Genomic DNA, 23,825 nt, shown 5'->3' with positions numbered 1-23,825 from the left:
AGAAACTCAGGATATACAGGTAGACATGTTGCCACGGAAACTTTACAGCTGCATTCAGTATGAATTGGCCTACTTGTCTATTGTATTAACACTCTACGTTGTGGCTGTCCTTTCTGTCTATGCAAGCAAAATAGCTACTTCATTGGGGGGACATATTGTTAATCCTGCTGTCCATCTGCTTCCATTTGTCTGTCCATTCTCTTACCATGTCATGAGGAGCTGTCAATAGCTGCTGAACTCAATAGCTAGATGTTTGTTGTTGTTGTTGTTGGTTTGTTGTTTAACGCCGCACTCAGCAATATTCCAGCTATATGTAAATAATCGAGCCTGGACCAGACAATCCAGTGATTAATGTCATGAGCATCGATCCACGAAATTGGTATACGATGACATGTATCAACCAAGTCAGCGAGCCTGGCCTCTCGATCTCATCAGTCGCCTCTGACGACAAGCATAGTCGCCTTTTACGGCAAGCATGGGTTGCTGAAGACCTATTCTACCCCGGATCTTCACGGGTCCCACAGCTAGATGTAAGGAAGCGAGACAAAGATCTGTATACACACACATGTAGGCTATATTAGGTAATTATACATACGGTAGCTTTGTTATCATGGTTATTGTTTTGTGTGTTTAAATGTGTATCTGTACACATGCAACTCCAAATTAGTTGGGTTATGATGATAAGCTTTTGCTGGAACTCTGTATGTGGCTGATTATGTGTTCCGATGACATGGATTACCGTATTCGACGTAATAAGCGCCCACGGTGACATTTGCTAAGATATTTAGCCATTGAACAATCCCAATCAGCACCCCTTCCGAGTGATCAATGTACACAAGATATATAATATGCACTCGTGTGTTTTATGCACCCTTAATTATGGGCATTTAATTCTGGAAAAATATATCTGTCGTACATAAACATTTCAGGCTGTCAGCATAAACCACGAAATTTATCTTTCAACTCTGTTTTTCCACCAAAATAACATTCTAATAAGAGCCCCCTATTTCTAATTTTGAGAGCGCCCTGGGCGCTTATTACGTCGAATACAGTAATATATATTGTTGGTCACGGTTCCTGTCACTAGCTTGTCCTGTTCTAGACTCAATTGACGGGTGAAGATCTGGGGTAGAATAGGTCTTCAGCAACCCATGCTTGTCGTAAGAGACAACTAATGAGATCAGGTGCTCAGGCTCGGCTGATGCATGTCATTGTATCCCAATTGTGTAGCTCGATGCTCATGATGTCAGTCACTGGATTGTCTTTTCCAGACTTGATTATTTACAGACCGTGTGTGGCGTTAAGCAACAAACAAACAAATCAGACTCAATCGTTGACAGGCTGCTGACTGCGGCATATTAACAACCTTCACTCACTCACATACTCCATCTCCTGACCCAGCTTGTCCGATATCATGGTTGTATATATGATGCAGTTATTCATACCTGTTTTTTTTATTTTTCAGGGGAAGCAAAGAAATTTGACCCTAACTTTAAAGGACCGATAAAGCAACGGTATGTATCTTCCCCTGTAAAGTTACAGATCAAATAATCTGTGTCCATCAAGAAGGAATGAAACGCCAACACTCACCTCGATTATGTCCGTTGTTGTTATTGATGTATAGTTCATTTCAATTTAACCGCCTCCGTGGTCTTGTGGTAGAGCGTCCGCCCGGAGAGCGGAAGGTCCAGGGTTTGATCCCGGGCCGCGTCATACAAAAAGACGTTAAAAGATTGTACGTGTTGTTACCCTGTCTGGCGCTCGGCATTAAGGGGCTAAAACAAGGACTGGTCGGCTCGGAGTCAGTATACTGTGTCTGAGTGGGGTATTCATGTTAAACTGCGGCATGGTATCTCAGTGAGCTAGCACTATAAATCGGCATCAGTCCGGACTAGTACAAGCAGCCACACACACACATACACGTGCATGCACGTCGCTATATAAGTGCAATAATCTTGGACGCGACGTTAAACCCAATTTCACCTCACCTCATTTCAATGTAATGGATTTGTTGGTGCTACACAGGGGATTGGTACCTCAGTGATTGTGAGATCTATTCATTAAGCATGTTAAGTCTAAGTTAACATGGATTATCACAAACCCAACACCAGTCCATCACCTTTGCCAGTAACTTGTATTTCAAATTTGTTGTCCTCAACCCATTTTAGAATTGACTTCAATTTTTTTGGCGTTTATGGAGGTAATAACATAAAAAACGATGTGCATATTGCTGAAATCCCCCCAATAAACACATTGAGTCAATTCTTATTAATAAATATGTTAACGATAATAAATTCATATATTGCTCATAGATGTAATGATTCTCATTGGGTACGTTTTAACTGAATCACTGGTAGATTGGGGGGAAACGTGTGCACAGCTGCTTGCTATTTCCGGCTTAGTTTACGTGAAAATACACACGGTATATAAAACAATGCCTTTGAGAGCAGGAAATACATTTTAAATTGTAAAATCATCATGTCTAGTGATTTTTTATATCAAATTTCATACTTTTATTGACCAAGTTTGTTATGCCTGTTTATTCACCTGAAGTGTTGAAGGGATACGATAACGCTCATAAATTATTTGGACCCCGAAGGTAGCATTGTTTGTTTTTTAAAATGTCTGGACAGAAAAATTTAAATGTCCGGTAAGCAATATTTTAAATCAGACATTTGAGATTCCCAATCGGACATGTCTGGCACATATGACTGTTTCAGGACCCCTGATTAACACACAGAAAACTGTAGACAACGATACAAAATAAGTGACATCATTCAGCTCAATAATAGAACAAAACCTGACCCACTTTATTTTGAACCAATCAAGAAACAAGCGTCCGTTAGTGGACCTGACCTAAATTTTGTGGGTTTATGAAAAGAAATGCAAAAAAAATCTTGGTTGGCAAATCAAATGCCACAAGATCACTTGCAATTTTTATTGATGTGCTTCAAAATAAATAATATCATTCAAGTCAATTGTGTTCTGTGCAGATACACCTGCCATTGCTCTGTATTTAAGTGGACTGCGCTTCAGTTTGACTATGCTGATGATTTATAGTTTATTATTAATTTTGAAACACATTCAGCTGGATACACTGACAAATTTGAGGAAGATACTTTAGATTCAGTCTCAGCAAATTTCACATGACCCAGGAACATGGTTGGCTAATTCATCCACAGTGCCACAATTTGCTATGCAGAGTGAACTCCCTTTGTTGGCCATGATTCTCTGATCATGGGTTTGAATCCCAGATTTGTTCTCATTATGATCATTATAGGGAAACATATTTCTGGGTGGGAGAATAAATTCCTTATACCCCGCCATGAAGAAAACAGGCTGCAAATGAATTTCTGAGAGGGTCATTAAATCTCTTGCACCTCGCTACGAAGCAAAAACTGCAGAAGTTAACTTCAGCTTAATCGAACAGCTTGCTGTCTGATTTCAATTTTTTTAATTCTTCTCGGATTAAAACATGGTTGCAAGAAAAACTTGTTGTAGACCTATCACAAGGGCTATATGTGGTTTTACGTGTGTTAGGCTTGCCACTTGCCTCCAGATCGTCGTGTAAAACCACATATTCCCCTCTGCGTAGATTCACCTATGTAAATTCACCAGTGCAACTTATTATTAATGTGCAACCTAATATTGATGTCTACATGCATCAAGTGTAGATACAACAAATTCCTGGTGTTGTTGTCTAGTACAACTTGGTTTTCTTGTCAACATGCATCTGGTGCAAGTTAAACGAGGTTTTTTTAATCGAGTCCTCCTCACGGTACTGCTATTGTGCATGTTTTAGTGCAGTCAAGACGCAAATAACAACTACAGTTTTCAGGATATGTTGATTATGTTTTGTTATTTTACTGTAACTAGGCAGAACTAGAACATGGAATATTTATGGTTTGTTTACAATAGTAATAATAAGAGACTATCTATAGTGCACATATTTCCACCCAACTCGGGGGCATGCTTTACTTCACCTGATGCACAGGACTATGTGCCACCACATACATTTTTACATTTTGAGTTGACAAGAATAAATCTGTAGAAAGTCTAAAGATGGCCATCTACATCCTAAACAAACACCATTGACCCTGTCTCATCCTGAACTGAATTGTGTTTCAGATCGTGCACTGATGTCATCTGCTGCCTGCTCTTCTTCATCTGTGTTTTAGCCATGGTTGCATGTTCTGTGTTAGGTAAGGATCTTGTTCATGATGACATGTTCCCCTGAAGATGCGGGGTAGAATAGACCTTCAACAACCCATGCTTGCCGTAAAACGCAACTATGCTTGTCGTCGGGTGGTCAGGCAATGCTGACTTGGTTGATGCATGTCATCATATCCCAGTTGCGAGGATCAATGCTGACATGATATCAATCAATAGACTGTCTGGTCCAGACTCGATTATTTACTGACCGCTGTCATATAGCTGTGATATTGCTGAGTGCGGCGTTAAATAACAAACAAACAAACAAGGGTAATGTGTGTTACATTCAGGTCCCCTGTACATAGCTACAGATGATATACAAACAACCTGGTCGAGGGTGGTGCTGCACCAGAATACATGATGAGTCCCTGGCTGCACCCACTCCTCAATGCGTGCTAGGATATGGGGCTCGTATTGTATTACCCATAGACGCTTACTTTACAGAATTTGTAAACAGACAGGGGCAGTTGGGTAGCCTAGTGGTTAAAGCGTTCGCTCATCACGCCGAAAACCCGGGTTGATTCCCGACATGGGTACAATGTGTGGAGCGCATTTCTGGTGTCCCCCGCCGTGATATTGCTGGAATATTGCTAAAAGCGACTCACTCACACACTCACCCACCCACCCACCCACCCACCCACCCACCCACCCACTCACTCACTCACTCACTCACTCACTCACTCACTCACTCACTCACTCACTCACTCACTCACTCACTCACTCACTCACTCACTCACTCACTCACTCACTCACTCACTCACTCACTCACTCACTCACTGAACAGAAGTGCAGATAAACTCTTGCCAGTTGATTTATGGCTTTGGACTTTGAACAAGATTACATTTAGCTAAGCTTGTAAATAAATCTACTAAATCATAAAATTGGAGAAGTAAATTTTTCCTTATTTCTTGTTTCCAGCAGATACATGAATGTGAAAGTTTCATTTCTTACAGGATATGTTCGTGGGAACCCCATCAAGCTGATCTACCCCACCGACAGCGACGGCAACCTGTGTGGCTCGGGGGACTATGCGTACGTGTCACCAAGTCTCGGACTAAGCTGATGAGCAGATAGTTTATAGTTGTCAGAATAAACATCTATCAGTGGTTGTCTAGAGTGTCCGCCCCGGGAGCGGAAGGTCCAGGGTTCGATCCCCGACCGCGTCATACCAAAAGACCTTTAAATATGGTATTTGTTACCCTGTCTGGCGCTCGGCATTAAGGGGCTCAAACAAGGACTGGTCGGCTCGGAGTCAGTATACCGTGTCTGAGTGGGGTATTCATTTTAAACTGCGCCATGGTATCTCAGTGAGCTAGCACTTTAAATCGGCATCAGTCCAGACTAGTACAAGCAGCCATACACACACATACACGTGCATGCACATCGCTATATAAGTGCAATAATCTTGGACGCGACGTTAAACCCCATTTCACCTCACCTCACCTGATAACCAGTAGCCAAGTTTTACTCATGTCTACTCACAATGTTTTATTTCTGAAAGACCACCATTACAATTGGTTAAAAAGATAAGTACATAATTGGTTGAACTGGTTTATATTGCACTATACTTTTACAATCATGTTGGGACCCATGAAGATCCGGGTTAGAACAGGTCTTCAGGAACCCATGCTTGTCGTAAGGGGCGACTAGCGGGATCAGGTGGTCAGGCTTGCTGACGTGCTTGATGCATGTCATCGATCCAAATTACGAAGACATGATCATGATGTCAATCAATAGATTGTCTGCCCAGACTGGATTATTTACAGTCCACTGTCATATTGCTGGAATATTACTGAGTGCGCTGTTAAGCAACAAACAAACAAACATACAAACTACTTGTGTTGAGGCGAGGCTGTGAAATTTAATCCACCCTCACGTATGAGGTGTTGTATTTCAGATCCAAGCCCAACTTGATGTATTTTGACCTGCTGGAGTGTGCTAAAATGGGAGTTGGTGTCATAACGTTTGGGTGCCCCACGCCTCAGGTAATCTGATTTATTATTCAGTGTTTGTCCTCTTTGACATAGGGGGAGCACGGCCTATGCAGAGTTGTGTCCCTTAGCTGACCCAGGAATAGAATTGCAAATTCACCCTGGTTGTGATTGTTGATCTGTCAGACAAGTACTCCTACTTGTGGGGTGATCAAATTGACAAATGACACTGGGTTGCTATGATTGGGGGTCCTGATGGGGTATACTGTTTGGCGTAAAACAACTTTTAAAACAACTTTTAAAACATTGTCAATTTGAGATGAGTCAAATCTTTATTGTACAAAAATTACCATAAAATGTAAAAAAAACTGCTAATTAACTGGTCATTTAATATATTGGAGGGTGGTTGCCTAAATGTATCACAACTATATGGTGCAAGCCATGAAAAGATGATACATTTTTAAGTTTTTTCAAATAAGAAGGTTATGAATTTGAACATTATTTAGGGGTCATGGAAAAATGTTCCACTAATTGTGGAAGGCTTTGATTTTTTTTTTACATAAAATGGGTGTGTTTGTTTGTGTGTATGAGTAAGACATGATACAGTCATGAGATCAATTCCCCCGGACCAGATTGTCTGACTGTTAACTTGTGACCCCACCCCATCAGGACCCTCACCATTATAGTGTCATGCAACCCGTGAAGATCCGGGGTAGAATAGGTCTTCAGCAACCAATGCTTGCCCTAACAGGCGACTATGCTTGTTGTAAGAGGTGACTAATGGGATCAGGTGATCAGGCTCTTTGACTTGGTTGGTGCTTGTCATCTTGTCCCAGTTGTGAAGATCTATGCTCATGATGTCAGTCACTGGATTGTCTGGTCCAGAGGGTCTGGGTGTATTGCCCACTCATTCATCCAGTGGAAAGGATATTGTTGTCACAATCCTGGTTAGATTTCTATTTTGAAATGCCCCCCAAAACGGACATAAAAAAAAAGAGTGAAATGTTTCAAGATTAGAGCTGAGGTTCTTTAACTTGACTCTGGAAATATAAAAAAAACAAAAAGATGGTAAAAAAGTATTTATTTAATGGAGCTCACATTTTTTTTTTTTTTTGGTTTGTAACCCTATTTGACACGCATCATTAAGGGGCTAAATCAAGAACTGGTCGGCTTGGAGTCAGTATACTGTGTGTGAGTTTGGTATCCATGTTATACTGCGACATGGCGTCTCAGAAACCAGACACACATGCTCACTGTATGAGTGCAATAATCTTGACTGTGATGTTAATAAACCCATTCACCTCTATGCAGAGTTATGTCCCTTAGCCATATCAGAATCCTATGATTATGGGTTCAAATCCCATATTCGCCATGATTATGATTCTGGGTTTGTCTGCGACATATCTGTGCTCATGGGTTTCCAGATGGATTAAGTAAGGCCGAAACAATGCCAATGTGAAGTTAAATTGTAACTCCACCACCCTAATTGGGGTACCATAACGTCTAGGCCTGCATCACCTTGAGCTTCCTCATTAGGCTGTCATGATACACTAACCTACTCCGTAATCCACAAATCAAGGTGACATCACATTTCGTGTCCATGAATGGATGATGAATGCAAATGGCTTCAGTAAACAAACTTTTCGGTCACGAGTGGAAGTTTTGGGATTTTCTTATAGTTTAATGAATGAATAAAGCGATCAGTGACTATAGAAAATGAAAGTGACATTTAAACCCCGAATTTCGGTGCACTTTCATTATATCCTAGAAGTGCTGGTCATGGCAGCGTTGCTGCAACTGACTCATCTTCTGTATCTCCGTCTTGATGCAGGTGTGTGTGACCAACTGTACCAGCACCTACTACGTGTACCTGGAAACGCAGGCCTTGGAGACGGTGGCAGGAGGCATGCTGACCGCCGAGAGGAGCAAGATGTTGTGTAAAAACAGCGTAGATCCCACCGCCACTGTGAGTAATATAGACACAGTCATTTTCTTTGATGAGTAGGTATGCAGCTTTGCACATGTTCTGGGTGCCATTGTGTGAAGCAATCTTAGCGCTAAGTTGATATGAACTCCCTTACCTTAACGCTAAGTTGATAGGATCTCCCATATCGTAATGCTATGTTGATTGATTAGATCTCTCATACCTTAACTCAAAGTTGATTGGATCTCTCATACCTTAGCGCTAAGGTGATTGGATCTCCCATACCTTAGCACTGACTTATACTGACAGGTTAAAGCAGCTGTTTTTAGTGGATCAGTATGATGGCTACTGATGTATTCACGTGCCCATTTCTTTATGTGGAAAGGCTTAATGTAGTGGTATCAAATTTGATTTTGATACCTCATTTTAACCAGTCAGAATCAAGCATTCTGCTTTGAGAGCTACCCAATTGGAGTAAAAGATGGGATTTTTCTGGTTGCACCTTATAAATAAAGGATATTTCATGTGTTGAATGAAATATCATGTTTTTCTCATCTAGTCCCAACCCCTTGTATTTGTGACTAAAAATGTAGTATCATGTTTGAAAATCATAAAAAAAAATATTAACAACAGTAACAAAAAATATTTATGGTTGTGAAAATTCTGTATCAAACATGTAGATATGATTGTATACAAAATCAACTTTAACAAAAACTATTCTTGAAAACATCAAGACCGCTGTTGGAAGCGAAAGAATACACGCTGGTCAATTAACAAAAATGGCGCTGTGCAAACGAACGTTCTCGATTGACGAGTTAAGTGAGACCTTTACAGTTTATAACGAAACATTTTCAAGAAAATAACAAAAGACATGAAGCCATATCAACTCCATAAATGACCATCTGTCATTATTGTGTCTTGTCAATGAGGAACTAATGTGAAAAGGACGTCAACAGTTTGTGTAAGGGCTAGACACTTACGATAAAGGGAGACAATTTGAGGGAGGTCACTTTTGTATGACTATAGTTCCGTCAACAGTTTGTGTAAGGGCTGGACACTTACGATAAAGGGAGACAATTTGAGGGGAGGTCACTTTTGTATGACTATAGTTCCGTCAACAGTTTGTGTACGGGCTGGACACTTACGATAAAGGGAGACAATTTGAGGGGAGGTCACTCTTGTATGACTATAGTTCCGTCAAAGTGTTATGTTCACAGCAGTGACATATCATGTGTTATGTTCACTGCAGTGAAATATCATTTGTTATGTTCACTGCAATGAAAATAACACTTTTCTCAACTTCGGAAAACTAAGCCTTTCACACTGAAGTATATAATGATTCCTTGTATATCATTTGCTGTGTGTTTGTTCCAGTCGAATCTGCAGACTCTGATTGACAACCAGGACTGTGCCCCCTACTACGTGGAGAACACTGCAGGTACACCTTGACCCACACTGAACTGACCACTCAGTTTACCGTATTCCTCGATTAAATGCCAGGACTCAAACAACCGCCAGGTCTTATACTGAATGCTGGGCCTTGAATAAAATGCCAGGTCTCGATTAAATGCCTGGCCTCGATGAAAAAATCGGTTATTTACAATGCACATTATTAGTATATTCCCATTATTTGCCTTGCTGTTAAATGCCAGGGGTAAAGAGTGTTTGAAAGAAATATTCATCAGGGCGTTTAATCGAGGAAATACGGTATGCTCGTGTATTTAAAGCATTTTAGTGTTTGATCCTCCAGGTTTTAAAGAATGAGGAATAAAATTGAATTCTACTTTTATTTTTCATTTCACCGCCGAAACTATATTGTTACCTTGTCTGACAGGTTAAAAACACAAGTAGTAGCGAGGATGAATACTGTTTATAGTTTCCCCGTGTCTCTACGCTGTCAGTGCATTTGTCCCATGTGAACATTCTTATCATATTTCACAGAAATATGAGAAAAATTGACAATTTGAAATTTTGTCATATTTACATCCTAGACTGTGTTGTTTTTACAAAAGAAATTTGTAAAAATTGATTGGTCTCATTTTTTGTTTATTTCAATTTTGGCCACTGACCCAGCAAACAAAACAATGACAAAAACCTGTAAACCAAATCATGCAAGAAAGAAGTCCTGTGGCTGATCTTTTGTACAATCAAGTTGTCTTTGTAAAGTGACTTGGCCATCTTCCTGGGGCAAGGGAGTTAACTGACTATACAAGTCCAGTTTCCACCCTTGCCCAACTTGGCTGGTATTATGGAGTTACATTTTGGCTGAACTAACGAGTCTATGCATAGTCCAATCAAAATCATGTCCACGACATCAGATGTTCGTGAACAACATGGATTTCAACCATCAGATTTAGGTCAATTGAAGGATTTGCAAAGCATGTGTACCCCCAACTGGGTATCGATTGATATTTTGCAAATCTGTTCATATTTTTAATCAAGGTGCTTAAGTGATCTGATGCACTTCACAGGGTAAGACCCGTTGTATTACAATATAGATCTTGAATATCCATCAGCTTGTCTTGACTTGGTCCGCCATTTTGTTTGAAGCAAATGCAAGTGATACAAGGGGTGTAATCTGATTGGTCAATAGGAGGGACATAGAAGGGACATAACTCGTATTAGCCACTGGTGGCGCTAGGATCGAGCCTGGGAATTCCAGCCTAGTTTGGGAAGAGTGGAAACTAGACTTTTAAAGTCAGTTAACTCCCTTGCCTCGGAAAGATGGAGTTAGCAGCATAGTAGATATATCTAGTGGTCAGGAATAGGTACTTCAGTGAAGTTAGTTCAAATAATGATGACTGAAGGAGTGATCCAGAACAGATGAATGTGTCTCCCAATCAAGCGAATAATTACCGGTTGTATTTCTTGGTGTGCTGATTCTGCTAAACATTCTTTACTTAATAAATATCTCAATTTCTTGTAACTTTATTGAGAATATTTTTAAGCTCAATCTACTTTTCATGAAAATATTTTCTTCACAGTGATTGGTCGGTGCATACCCTCCATATTTGGACAGATCACAGATCTGGCCTCTGACCTCTCGACCTCTGGAGGTTATGTCCTTCAATCCTCTGATGGTACCAATGTCACTGGGAATGCCCTGGACAACGCAAGCTAGTGAGTTGTAGTGTTCAAATATGATTTACATAGCATCTAGACCTCATTTTCAATTTAATAATAATAAGAAGAAGAAAGATGCTATTTTCCTGTCTCAGACAGTAGTGATAAATCTTGGTCCGAACCAATATTACGATGTTGTCTCAAGTTCATTTTTTCTCCTATCCTGGAACATGTAAATGTTTTTTATTCACTTATAAGATGTAGTGTCTCACAACAAGCATTGGATTTAACTGCAGTCAACAAATACATGAAAATGTTGAGAACATCGTTCAAAAGTTGGCAGCAAATAGTATTTAATTATTTCTTTTCCTATCATCATTTTCCATTAAATGGCACTTCCCTCAAGTATTGACTGCACGGACCCATGAAGATCCAGGGTAGAATAGGTTTTCAGCAACCCATGCTTGCCATGAAAGGCGACTATGCTTGTCATAAGAGACGACTAACCAGATCGGGTGGCCAGACTCGCTGACTTGGTTGATGCATCTCATCATATCCCAACTGCACTGATCGATACTCATGATGTCAATCACTGCATTGTCTGATCCATACTTGATTATTTACAGACCGCCATCATATAACTGGAATATTGCTGGAGTAAGGCATTTAACAACAAAGAAAGAAAGAAAGATTGACTGCACACACAAGCAGAAGAATGAGTAACACCCTTTTGGGGATACCATCATTTTTGTTTGTTTGTTTGTTTGTTGTTTAACGCCGCACTCAGCAATATTCCAGCTATATGACAGCGGTCTGTAAATAATCAAGTCTGGACCAGGCAATCCAGTGATTGACATTGTGAGCATCGATCCGTGCAATTGGGATATGATGACATGCATCAATAGCGTTAGTTGCCTCGACGACAAGCATGGTCGCCATTTACGACAAGCATGGGTTGCTGAAGACCTGTAGTACCCCGGATCTTCACGGGTCCCACCATCATCAGCTGGGTCATTGCCGAGTGCAGCACTGAAGGACTATTTTTGTTGCAGCTTCCTTGCCCTGTTCTTCCAGTTCAAGGAGTACGGGGAGCTCATCTACAAGGACGTGGTGGCCTCGTGGTGGATGCTGTTGGTGTGAGTACAGTAGTCAGGACGTCCTGATGAATGTCCATCCGAATGTAAAAAGTATGAGCATCTATCAGACAAACTGAATGACATGCTGCACGCCTAACTCTCTGTCTCTCCATATGCTCTAATGTATGATTCTCTGACTATCTGTATGTCTCACTCTCTGACTATCTGTATGTCTACCTCTGACTGTCATTATGTCTGATTCTCTGACTGTTCTGTGACAGGGGCCTGGGCATGGCTATGCTGGTTGTTGTGTCTGTATGTTTACCTCTCTGACTGTCTGTATATCTAACTCTCTGACTGTCTATGTGTGACTCTCGGACTGTTCTGTGACGGGCATGGCTATGCTGGTTGCTGTTTCTGTATGTCTGACTCTCTGACTGTCTGTATGTCTGACTCTCTGACTGTCTGTATGTCTACCTCTGACTGTCTGTATGTCTGACTCTTTGTTCTGTGACAGGGGCCTGGGCATGGCTATGCTGGTTGCTATGATCTGGATCGTGCTGCTGCGATGGCTGGCTGGCATCATGGTGTGGGTCACTATCTTCGCACTCCTCGGACTCCTGGGTTTCTGTGAGTACACACACGCTGGCTTCCAGCAACTTACAATTGAAGAGGAATGTTGGCACATTTCACAGGGTTCAGCTCAAGGTGCCCTAGTGATAGTGCCCTAGTGAGAGTGCCGTAGTGAGGGTGCCGTAGTTAGGATGCCCTAGTGAGAGCGCCCTATTGAGGGTGCCCTAGTGAGGATGCCCTAGTGAGGGTGCCCTATTGAGGGTGCCGTAGTAAGGATGCCCTAGTGAGAGCGCTCTGGTGAGGGTGCCCTAGTGAGGATGCCCTAGTGAGAGTGCCCTAGTGAGGGTGCCCTAGTGAGGGTGCCGTAGTAAGGATGCCCTAGTGAGGATGCCCTAGTGAGAGTGCCCTATGGAGGGTGCCCTAGTGAGGGCGCCCTAGTGAGGATGCCGTAGTGAGGATGCCTTAGTGAGAGCGCCTTAGTCTCTGAGAGCGCCCTAGTGAGGGTGCCCTAGTGAGGATGCCCTAGTGAGAGCGCCCTAATGAGGGTGCCCTAATGAGGGTGCCCTAGTGAGAGCGCCCTAGTGAGGGTGCCCTAGCGACAGCACCCTAATGAGGGTGCCCTGATGTGGATGCCCTAGTAAGGATGCCCTTGTGAGGGTGCCCTGATGCGGATGCCCTAGTGAGGGTGCCCTGATGCGGATGCTCTAGTGAGGGTGCCCTGATGCGGATGCCCTAGTGAGGATGCCCTGATGCGGATGCCCTAGTGAGGGCGCCCTGATGAGGATGCCCTAGTGAGAGCGCCCTGATAAGGATGCCCTAGTGAGAGCGCCCTGATGAGGATGCCCTAGTGAGAGCGCCCTAGTGAGGGTGCCCTGATGCGGATGCCCTAGTGAGGATGCCCTAGTGAGGGTGCCTGATGAGAGCGCCCTAGTGAGGGTGCCCTGATGCGGATGCCCTAGTGAGGATGCCCTAGTGAGGGCGCCCTGATGAGGATGCCCTAGTGAGGATGCCTTAGTGAGAGTGCCCTAGTGAGATTGCCCTAATGAGCATGCCCTAGTGAGGATGCCGTAGTGAGGATGCCTAAGAAAGGATGCCCTAGTGACAGCGCCCTAGTGAGAGCGCCCTAGTAAGTGTGCCCTAGTGAGGGTGCGCTGTATCCTCCCAAATGAAACCCATGAAGCTGAAATTTTGCTGACATGTTTTACAGATTTAACATATGTGACAAGATATACAATCAAGCATAAAGCCATTCCTTGTCACTTGTCCTGTTATCAGTAAAATACACATCCCTTTTGCAAAGCAGAAACACTAGTTTCTAACCAGCTGGGTTCGATTCCCGTTCAGTGAAGTTTCTGTGTAGAGTTTTGCTTCATTTTCTCATTAAAATATCTTTGAGTAATATATAGAAAATCCAACTTGAAAGTCGGAATTATGGATAATCTGGCCGTCATGAATGAATGCTGTAGGCCAAGACTCCGGATTTACACCTTTCATTCACTTGGGACAGATAATCCGTAATCTCTTGTATCTCATTGGTTATTCTATAATGGTTGTCTGGTGTAAGATTAATGTCAGATTGGTATCTAACTTCACTTATCGTTGATGTATTGAGTTTTAATTCCTCTGTGTTGTTTCAGCAACCTACTACAGCTACTCGAAGTACTACGAGTTGAAGTTTTCCAACACGACGGCTACCTACGGCTTCGCACCATCCTTTGCTTCCAATTTCAACTACTTTCTGTCCCTACAGAAAACATGGCTTGCTTTTGGTAAATTCAAATTTGGATAATTGTGGAATTTGTTCTTGTGTAATGAGCAGACTAGATGGATGATCAGGTGGTTTCAGTGTGGCATACTCTGTGTGACAAGGTGCTCATGCTGTCACCCACTGGTCTACCTGATTTAGGGGCGGTCGGGTAGCCTAGTGGTTAAAGCGTTCGCTCGTCACGCCGAGGACCCAGGTTCGATTCCCGACATGAGTACAATGTGTGAAGCCCATTTCTGGTGTCCCCCGCCGTGATATTGCTGGAATATTGCTAAATGCGGCGTAAAACCAAACTCACTCACTCACTCACTCACTCTAACTGATTTAGCAGTCGTTGTAATAAAGAAGTTGTATATCCATAGAACTATCTCCCCTGTTCATTGTACCAACTTCCAATTGCCACTAAAAAGAAATTAGGATGATTTAGTTAAAGCAAGTTCATTCTGTCAAATCTGGTTCGTTTTTGAAACTAAAAATAGATTTTGTGAGAGCGAGTCAGCGAGTCACAGCTGATCTCACTAGTCGTATCTTATAACAAACATGGGTTTGGTGGGGACCAGTTTGAGCCCACACGTTCACGGGGTATACATGTGTGTTTCAGGCTGCATCTCGGCAACAATCACCACCATCTACCTGCTCCTCATCCTCTGTCTGTGCACCAGGATCCGTCTCGCCATCCAGCTCATCAAGGAGGCCAGCAAGTGGGTGATGGCAGTGATTGGGTGATAGCAGTGGGTGGTGATGGCAGTGGGTGGTGATGGCAGTGAGTGGGTGATGGCAGTGGGTGGGTGATGGCAGTGGGTGGGTGATGGCAGTGGGTGGTGATGGCAGTGGGTGGTGATGGCAGTGGGTGGGTGATGGCAGTGTGTGGTGATGGCAGTGGGTGGTGATGGCAGTGGGTGGTGATGGCAGTGGGTGGTGATGGCAGTGTGTGGTGATGGCAGTGGGTGGGTGATGGCAGTGTGTGGTGATGGCAGTGGGTGGTGATGGCAGTGGGTGGTGATGGCAGTGGGTGGTGATGGCAGTGAGTGGTGATGGCAGTGGGTGGTGATGGCAGTGGGTGGTGATGGCAGTGGGTGGTGATGGCAGTGAGTGGGTGATGGCAGTGGGTGGGTGATGGCAGTGGGTGGGTGATGGCAGTGGGTGGGTGATGGCAGTGAGTGGGTGATGGCAGTGGGTGATGGCAGTGGGTGGTGATGGCAGTGGGTGGTGATGGCAGTGGGTGGTGATGGCAGTGGGTGGTGATGGCAGTGGGTGGTGATGGCAGTGAGTGGGTGATGGCAGTGGGTGGGTGATGGCAGTGGGTGGGTGATGGCAGTGAGTGGGTGATGGCAGTGAGTGGGTGATGGCAGTGGGTGATGGCAGTGGGTGGTGATGGCAGTGGGTGGTGATGGCAGTGGGTGGTGATGGCAGTGGGTGGGTGATGGCAGTGGGTGGTGATGGTAGTGGGTGGTGATGGCAGTGAGTGGGTGATGGCAGTGGGTGGTGATGGCAGTGGGTGGGTGATGGTAGTGGGTGGTGATGGCAGTGAGTGGGTGATGGCAGTGGGTGGTGATGGCAGTGGATGGGTGATGGCAGTGAGTGGGTGATGGCAGTGGGTGATGGCAGTGGGTGGTGATGGCAGTGGGTGGGTGATCGCAGTGGGTGGTGATGGCAGTGGGTGGGTGATCGCAGTGGGTGGTGATGGCAGTGGGTGGGTGATGGCAGTGGGTGGTGATGGCAGTGGGTGGGTGATGGCAGTGTGTGGTGATGGCAGTGTGTGGGTGATCGCAGTGGGTGGGTGATGGCAGTGTGTGGTGATGGCAGTGGGTGGGTGATCGCAGTGGGTGGGTGATGGCAGTGTGTGGGTGATAGCAGTGGGTGGTGATGGCAGTGGGTGGGTGATCGCAGTGGGTGGGTGATGGCAGTGTGTGGGTGATGGCAGTGGGTGGGTGATGGCAGTGTGTGGTGATGGCAGTGGGTGGGTGATCGCAGTGGGTGGGTGATGGCAGTGTGTGGGTGATAGCAGTGGGTGGTGATGGCAGTGGGTGGGTGATCGCAGTGGGTGGGTGATGGCAGTGAGTGGGTGATGGCAGTGGGTGGTGATGGCAGTGGGTGGGTGATGGCAGTGGGTGGTGATGGCAGTGGGTGGTGATGGCAGTGGGTGGGTGATGGCAGTGGGTGGTGATGGCAGTGGGTGGGTGATGGCAGTGGGTGGGTGATGGCAGTGGGTGATGGTAGTGGGTGGTGATGGCAGTGAGTGGGTGATGGCAGTGGGTGGTGATGGCAGTGGATGGGTGATGGCAGTGAGTGGGTGATGGCAGTGGGTGGTGATGGCAGTGGGTGGGTGATCGCAGTGGGTGGTGATGGCAGTGGGTGGGTGATGGCAGTGGGTGGGTGATCGCAGTGGGTGGTGATGGCAGTGGGTGGGTGATGGCAGTGGGTGGTGATGGCAGTGGGTGGGTGATGGCAGTGTGTGGTGATGGCAGTGGGTGGGTGATCGCAGTGGGTGGGTGATGGCAGTGTGTGGTGATGGCAGTGGGTGGGTGATCGCAGTGGGTGGGTGATGGCAGTGTGTGGGTGATAGCAGTGGGTGGTGATGGCAGTGGGTGGGTGATCGCAGTGGGTGGGTGATGGCAGTGTGTGGGTGATGGCAGTGGGTGGGTGATGGCAGTGTGTGGTGATGGCAGTGGGTGGGTGATCGCAGTGGGTGGGTGATGGCAGTGTGTGGGTGATAGCAGTGGGTGGTGATGGCAGTGGGTGGGTGATCGCAGTGGGTGGGTGATGGCAGTGAGTGGGTGATGGCAGTGGGTGGTGATGGCAGTGGGTGGGTGATGGCAGTGGGTGGTGATGGCAGTGGGTGGTGATGGCAGTGGGTGGGTGATGGCAGTGGGTGGTGATGGCAGTGGGTGGGTGATGGCAGTGGGTGGGTGATGGCAGTGGGTGGGTGATGGCAGTGGGTGATGGCAGTGGGTGGTGATGGCAGTGGGTGGGTGATGGCAGTGGGTGATGGCAGTGAGGGGTGATGGCAGTGGGTGGGTGATGGCAGTGGGTGGTGATGGCAGTGGGTGGGTGATGGCAGTGGGTGGGTGATGGCAGTGGGTGATGGCAGTGGGTGGGTGATGGCAGTGGGTGGGTGATGGCAGTGGGTGGGTGATGGCTGTGGGTGATGGCAGTGGGTGGGTGATGGCAGTGGGTGATGGCAGTGGGTGGTGATGGCAGTGAGTGGGTGATGGCAGTGGGTGATGGCAGTGGGTGGGTGATCGCAGTGTGTGGTGATGGCAGTGGGTGGGTGATGGCAGTGGGTGGGTGATGGCAGTGGGTGATGGCAGTGGGTGGGTGATGGCAGTGGGTGGTGATGGCAGTGGGTGGTGATGGCAGTGGGTGGTGATGGCAGTGGGTGATGGCAGTGGGTGGGTGATGGCAGTGGGTGATGGCAGTGGGTGGTGATGGCAGTGGGTGGGTGATGGCAGTGAGTGGGTGATGGCAGTGGGTGGGTGATGGCAGTGGGTGATGGCAGTGGGTGGGTGATGGCAGTGGGTGATGGCAGTGGGTGGTGATGGCAGTGGGTGGGTGATGGCAGTGAGTGGGTGATGGCAGTGGGTGGGTGATGGCAGTGGGTGGGTGATGGCAGTGGGTGGTGATGGCAGTGGATGGGTGATGGCAGTGGGTGGGTGATCGCAGTGGGTGGTGATGGCAGTGAGTGGGTGATGGCAGTGAGTGGGTGATGGCAGTGAGTGGGTGATGACAGTGGGTGGTGATGGCAGTCGGTGGTGATGGCAGTGGGTGGTGATGGCAGTGGGTGGTGATGGCAGTGGGTGGTGATGGCAGTGGGTGGTGATGGCAGTGGGTGGTGATGGCAGTGGGTGGGTGATGGCAGTGAGTGGGTGATGGCAGTGAGTGGGTGATGGCAGTGGGTGGGTGATGGCAGTGGGTGGTGATGGCAGTGAGTGGGAGATGGCAGTGGGTGGTGATGGCAGTGGGTGGGTGATGGCAGTGGGTGGTGATGGCAGTGGATGGTGATGGCAGTGGGTGGTGATGGCAGTGGGTGGGTGATGGCAGTGGGTGGGTGATGGCAGTGGGTGGTGATGGCAGTGGGTGGTGATGGCAGTGGGTGGTGATGGCAGTGGGTGGTGATGGCAGTGGGTGATGGCAGTGGGTGGTGATGGCAGTGGGTGGGTGATGGCAGTGGGTGGGTGATGGCAGTGGGTGGGTGATGGCAGTGGGTGGTGATGGCAGTGGGTGGTGATGGCAGTGGGTGATGGCAGTGGGTGGGTGATGGCAGTGGGTGGGTGATGGCAGTGGGTGGTGATGGCAGTGGGTGGGTGATGGCAGTGGGTGGTGATGGCAGTGGGTGGTGATGGCAGTGAGTGGTGATGGCAGTGGGTGGTGATGGCAGTGGGTGGTGATGGCAGTGGGTGGTGATGGCAGTGGGTGATGGCAGTGGGTGGGTGATGGCAGTGGGTGGGTGATGGCAGTGGGTGGGTGATGGCAGTGAGTGGTGATGGCAGTGGGTGGGTGATGGCAGTGGGTGGGTGATGGCAGTGAGTGGTGATGGCAGTGGGTGGGTGATGGCAGTGGGTGGGTGATGGCAGTGGGTGGGTGATGGCAGTGGGTGATGGCAGTGGGTGGTGATGGCAGTGGGTGGGTGATGGCAGTGGGTGGGTGATGGCAGTGGGTGGGTGATGGCAGTGGGTGGTGATGGCAGTGGGTGGGTGATGGCAGTGGGTGATGGCAGTGGGTGGGTGATGGCAGTGGGTGGTGATGGCAGTGAGTGGGTGGTGATGGCAGTGGGTGGTGATGGCAGTGAGTGGGTGATGGCAGTGGGTGGTGATGGCAGTCGGTGGGTGATGGCAGTGGGTGGTGATGGCAGTGGGTGGTGATGGCAGTGGGTGGTGATGGCAGTGGGTGGGTGATGGCAGTGGGTGGGTGATGGCAGTGGGTGGGTGTTGGCAGTGGGTGGGTGATCGCAGTGGGTGGTGATGGCAGTGAGTGGGTGATGGCAGTGGGTGGGTGATGGCAGTGGGTGGGTGATGGCAGTGGGTGGTGATGGCAGTGGGTGATGGCAGTGGGTTGGTGATGGCAGTGGGTGGGTGATGGCAGTGGGTGGGTGATGGCAGTGGGTGGGTGATGGCAGTGGGTGGGTGATGGCAGTGAGTGGGTGATGGCAGTGAGTGGGTGATGGCAGTGGGTGGTGATGGCAGTGGGTGGTGATGGCAGTGAGTGGGTGATGGCAGTGAGTGGGTGATGGCAGTGAGTGGGTGATCGCAGTGGGTGGTGATGGCAGTGAGTGGGTGATGGCAGTGAGTGGGTGATGGCTGTGAGTGGGTGATGGCAGTGAGTGGGTGATGGCAGTGAGTGGGTGATGGCAGTGAGTGGGTGATGGCAGTGGGTGGTGATGGCAGTGAGTGGGTGATGGCAGTGAGTGGGTGATGGCAGTGAGTGGGTGATGGCAGTGGGTGGTGATGGCAGTGGGTGGTGATGGCAGTGAGTGGGTGATGGCAGTGAGTGGGTGATGGCAGTGAGTGGGTGATCGCAGTGGGTTGGTGATGGCAGTGGGTGGGTGATGGCAGTGGGTGGGTGATGGCAGTGGGTGGTGATGGCAGTGGGTGGGTGATGGCAGTATGTGGTGATGGCAGTGAGTGGGTGATTGCAGTGAGTGGGTGATGGCAGTGTGTGGGTGATGGCAGTGTGTGGGTGATGGCAGTGAGTGGGTGATGGCAGTGAGTGGGTGATGGCAGTGGGTGATGGCAGTGGGTGGTGATGGCAGTGGGTGGGTGATGGCAGTGGGTGGGTGATGGCAGTGGGTGGGTGATGGCAGTGAGTGGGTGATGGCAGTGGGTGGGTGATCGCAGTGAGTGGGTGATGGCAGTGGGTGGGTGATGGCAGTGAGTGGGTGATCTCAGTGGATGGTTGGGTGGACCTCAGTGGGTAGCTTGATGGACCTCAGTGGATGAGTGGCTGGACCTCAGTGGGTGAGTGGCTGGGTGTGTGTGGGTTTGTGAGGTAGTGAGTGAGTTGAGGTTCACACAGCCTTGAGCAGTATGTCATGATAAGGACATCACAGCTGTAAGTGGGGCCAGGTTCAAGGTCGGTTGTGTTACACATGATGATGTTACAGACTGGTGTTGTTACATGTTTCAGGGCCATCGGCAGCATGTTCTCCACCCTGTTCTGGCCCATCATTCCCTGGATCCTGGAGATCGCCTTCATCGGCTACTGGGCCGTCAGTGCAGTGTATCCTTCATGCAGCAGCAACAACTTCATTTTCTTATACTTTTCATCAAATCATGGACAGTCGATGCAATAATCTGATCCTAAAACTTTGGTGTCACAATCCACTAAATATGAAAACAAGGTGGCCTAGCAGGATCTAGTTTTAAGCTCCATATATTTATGCTTTTTCTGCTTGACCAATACGCTATTGATTAATGATCTCATTATGTTTGTTTGTTTGTTTGTTGATTAGCATGTGTCCTGAAGTGTGGGTGTTTCTCCAGACAAACATCCCCATGAAGATCCGGGTTTAAGATAGGTATTCAGCAGCCCATGCTTGTCATAAGATTGGGATCGGGTGGTCAGGCTCGCTTACTTGGTTGATGAATGTCATCGTATCCCAATTGAGTGGATCGATGCTCATTATGTCAATCAAGGGATTGTCCGGTCAAGACTCGATTATTATAGACTGCCATCATATAGCTGGATTATTGCTGAGTGTGGCGTTAAACAAACTCAAGACAAACAATGCTGCATGACATTTGGCACTATATGATTAATTGGGCGTTTCACTCAAACATTGTATTCATACGCAGCTTCTAAAGTTACTACATTGAGTAAAATATGTCGTCAGCATTGATTACTTTGATAATGACATTATATGAGAAAGAGAGTATCTCTTGTGTATCATAAATAACGTATTTTAGGAATAAAAAATATGAATTCCTGACAAAAGGTCACACAGTACAGTGTGTATTCCTAACATATGATATCTGCGATTGGAAACACAGTTGGCTGATAATGTCTGTTTATCATTATATTCTTCTTGGGAAGAGATCCCCGGGTAAAACGAGTCCTCACCTAGCTGTACTTGTCAAATGAATCATTGTATTACACCAGCTTGAAAGTAATCAAGTCTTGACCAAGCAAACCAGCTTTTCCATTGGTTCCAAGTTTAATACCGACCCTCACCCCCATCGCCAATTAGTTGAGTTTTACCGGGGAAAGTATTTGAAACAAAATAAATTGGAAGGCTGCCATCAGGACCCACAGACTTTAGAAACTGTAGGCCCTGACTAAACTCTTCAGACCCGCAATTAAAAAACTGCGGCTGATCATGACAAATAAATAGACGCGTAAATTCACAGCTGGTGATAAGAACCCATGCAAATTTGAAACTATGTGCCCGATACAAGATCCACCTGCCACGGGGCTACGGGCCGGCACCTATTTCGAGGACTGGGTGGGGACCAACTGTAAACTGGAATCCCAGGTATTGTGTGATGTGTAGTGTACTGGTTTGGTGTACCAGTGAATGATTTACCCGAAATTCATCTTTGCTTCGCCATGTTCCTTAACTCTGTCAGCTTTGTTGCCTCCATGGGCGCTGCCAACTACTACAGCAACTCCACCAACACCTCCACAGATGGCGTCAACTACTACCTACAGAGAATACCCTGCACCCCAAGTGTATGTAGCTGTTACCATGGCAACGCTTGCTTCATGATTGTCTGGTCCAGACTCGATTATTTACAGACTGCTGTCATATAGCTGGAATACTGCTGAGTGCGGCTTTAAACAACAACAACAAAAATGTGCTGTAGATGCTGGGAGAATTGTTATCATACAGATGGTATAATATGTAACCTACTGGACTCTTGAGGTGTAAGATTGGCAACTGGTCAATGGATGCTATTTCACTGTTACAGAGCTCTGCTGCAGGATCAGTGTGTGAGTTCGTCAAGTACGGGGGAGACGAGTAAGTATGACTCAGATTTAGTCCCAGAAATAAAGTTGATTTAAAAATATATATCAACAAAATAAAAAGTAAAATACAAATGGAGGACAATGCCAGGAACAATGCTCAGTTTCAGGCCTGGAGCTGAGGCAATCTAGACTAGCTACATCATTCTAGACTGAAGTTGGATTCTTTTCTTGTATTTATTCTTTGGAGTCTGGGAGGCAGACAAACACAGAAATGGAAATAAATACTAGAGATGGGGGCTTTGTTTGTATTTTGACAAATCGGGAAATCATGGAAAATTATGTTTTTGATAAAAACACATTTTACTGGATTTTATGAAAAAAATACATTTGTGTCCAAAGAAAGAACATGTTTGTCTTGAAGCAGAAAATGAAACGTTGGACAGAAATACGAGGGACTGGAATGACAAATGATTAGTCCCGTAAGCAATATACTACTCAAAAGAAGGAAAGGAACACCTGATTCTTTGATGATTACGACTAATGTGGTATGAAAGATCAAATCGGTGTCTCTGGTATGAAGGATCATACCGTGTCTCTGGTATGAAAGATCAAACCGTGTCTCTGGTATGAAAGATCAAACCGTGTCTCTGGTATGAAAGATCATACCTGTGTCTCTGGTATGAAAGATCACACCCGTCTCTCTGGTATGAAAGATCATACCTGTGTCTCTGGTATGAAAGATCACACCCGTCTCTCTGGTATGAAAGATCATACCCGTGTCTCTGGTATGAAAGATCACACCCGTCTCTCTGGTATGAAAGATCATACCCGTGTCTCTGGTATGAAAGATCAAACCGTGTCTCTGGTATGAAAGATCCTACCTGTGTCTCTGGTATGAAAGATCCTACCCGTGTCTCTGGTATGAAAGATCATACCCGTGTCTCTGGTATGAAAGATCATACCCGTCTCTCTGGTATGAAGGATCATACCTGGGTCTTTGGTATGAAAGAATCATGTATTCTTTTACTTTTTTTGGTAGTATATATCAGATTTAGAGATATATCAGACACAGGTTTAAACCAGGGTATGAAACTCCCCAAAATTTCAGCCAGACCACAGGACTGGCTAGCTGAAATACTTGCCAGCCCTGACTAAAACCTGCCTGCCCACTATAATCATATGTTTCTCAGGATAAGCTAACGGGGTTTCTTTTTGGTTACATTTCATCATTCATCTTTACATGTCAATTAATGCTTATCATTGGGAAATATTTAGAATATTTTCACATATGAAATATAACCTGACCGTCGGGCAGGGGGATTTGAAAATCTGGCAGCCCGAGTTGAAATCAACCCGTCTCAGACGGTCGGGCAGGCAGG

General features: G+C 46.5%; 1 protein-coding gene across 1 annotated transcript in view; it reads left to right on the top strand.

Annotated features, from left to right (window-relative positions):
• Window positions 1–23,825, top strand: part of LOC124129457 (choline transporter-like protein 2) — a 45,222-nt gene that overhangs the window by 10,302 nt on the left and 11,095 nt on the right. The window contains exons 2-15 of the mRNA XM_048389308.1: window positions 1,466–1,514; window positions 4,129–4,202; window positions 5,166–5,244; window positions 6,110–6,197; window positions 7,975–8,109; window positions 9,442–9,505; window positions 11,052–11,187; window positions 12,183–12,266; window positions 12,724–12,836; window positions 14,417–14,548; window positions 15,146–15,245; window positions 20,668–20,760; window positions 22,107–22,209; window positions 22,449–22,498. Of these exons, the coding sequence (XP_048245265.1) occupies window positions 1,466–1,514; window positions 4,129–4,202; window positions 5,166–5,244; window positions 6,110–6,197; window positions 7,975–8,109; window positions 9,442–9,505; window positions 11,052–11,187; window positions 12,183–12,266; window positions 12,724–12,836; window positions 14,417–14,548; window positions 15,146–15,245; window positions 20,668–20,760; window positions 22,107–22,209; window positions 22,449–22,498 (1,300 nt within the window). The remainder of the gene's footprint in view (window positions 1–1,465; window positions 1,515–4,128; window positions 4,203–5,165; window positions 5,245–6,109; window positions 6,198–7,974; window positions 8,110–9,441; window positions 9,506–11,051; window positions 11,188–12,182; window positions 12,267–12,723; window positions 12,837–14,416; window positions 14,549–15,145; window positions 15,246–20,667; window positions 20,761–22,106; window positions 22,210–22,448; window positions 22,499–23,825) is intronic.

This window comes from Haliotis rufescens, unplaced genomic scaffold (assembly GCF_023055435.1).
Source record: "Haliotis rufescens isolate VD_foot unplaced genomic scaffold, xgHalRufe1.0.p SCAF_8, whole genome shotgun sequence".
NCBI classification, from domain to species: Eukaryota; Metazoa; Mollusca; class Gastropoda; order Lepetellida; family Haliotidae; genus Haliotis; species Haliotis rufescens.
The sequence above is the reverse complement of the archived record's forward strand: the minus strand, read 5'-3'. Positions and strand labels throughout refer to the sequence as shown.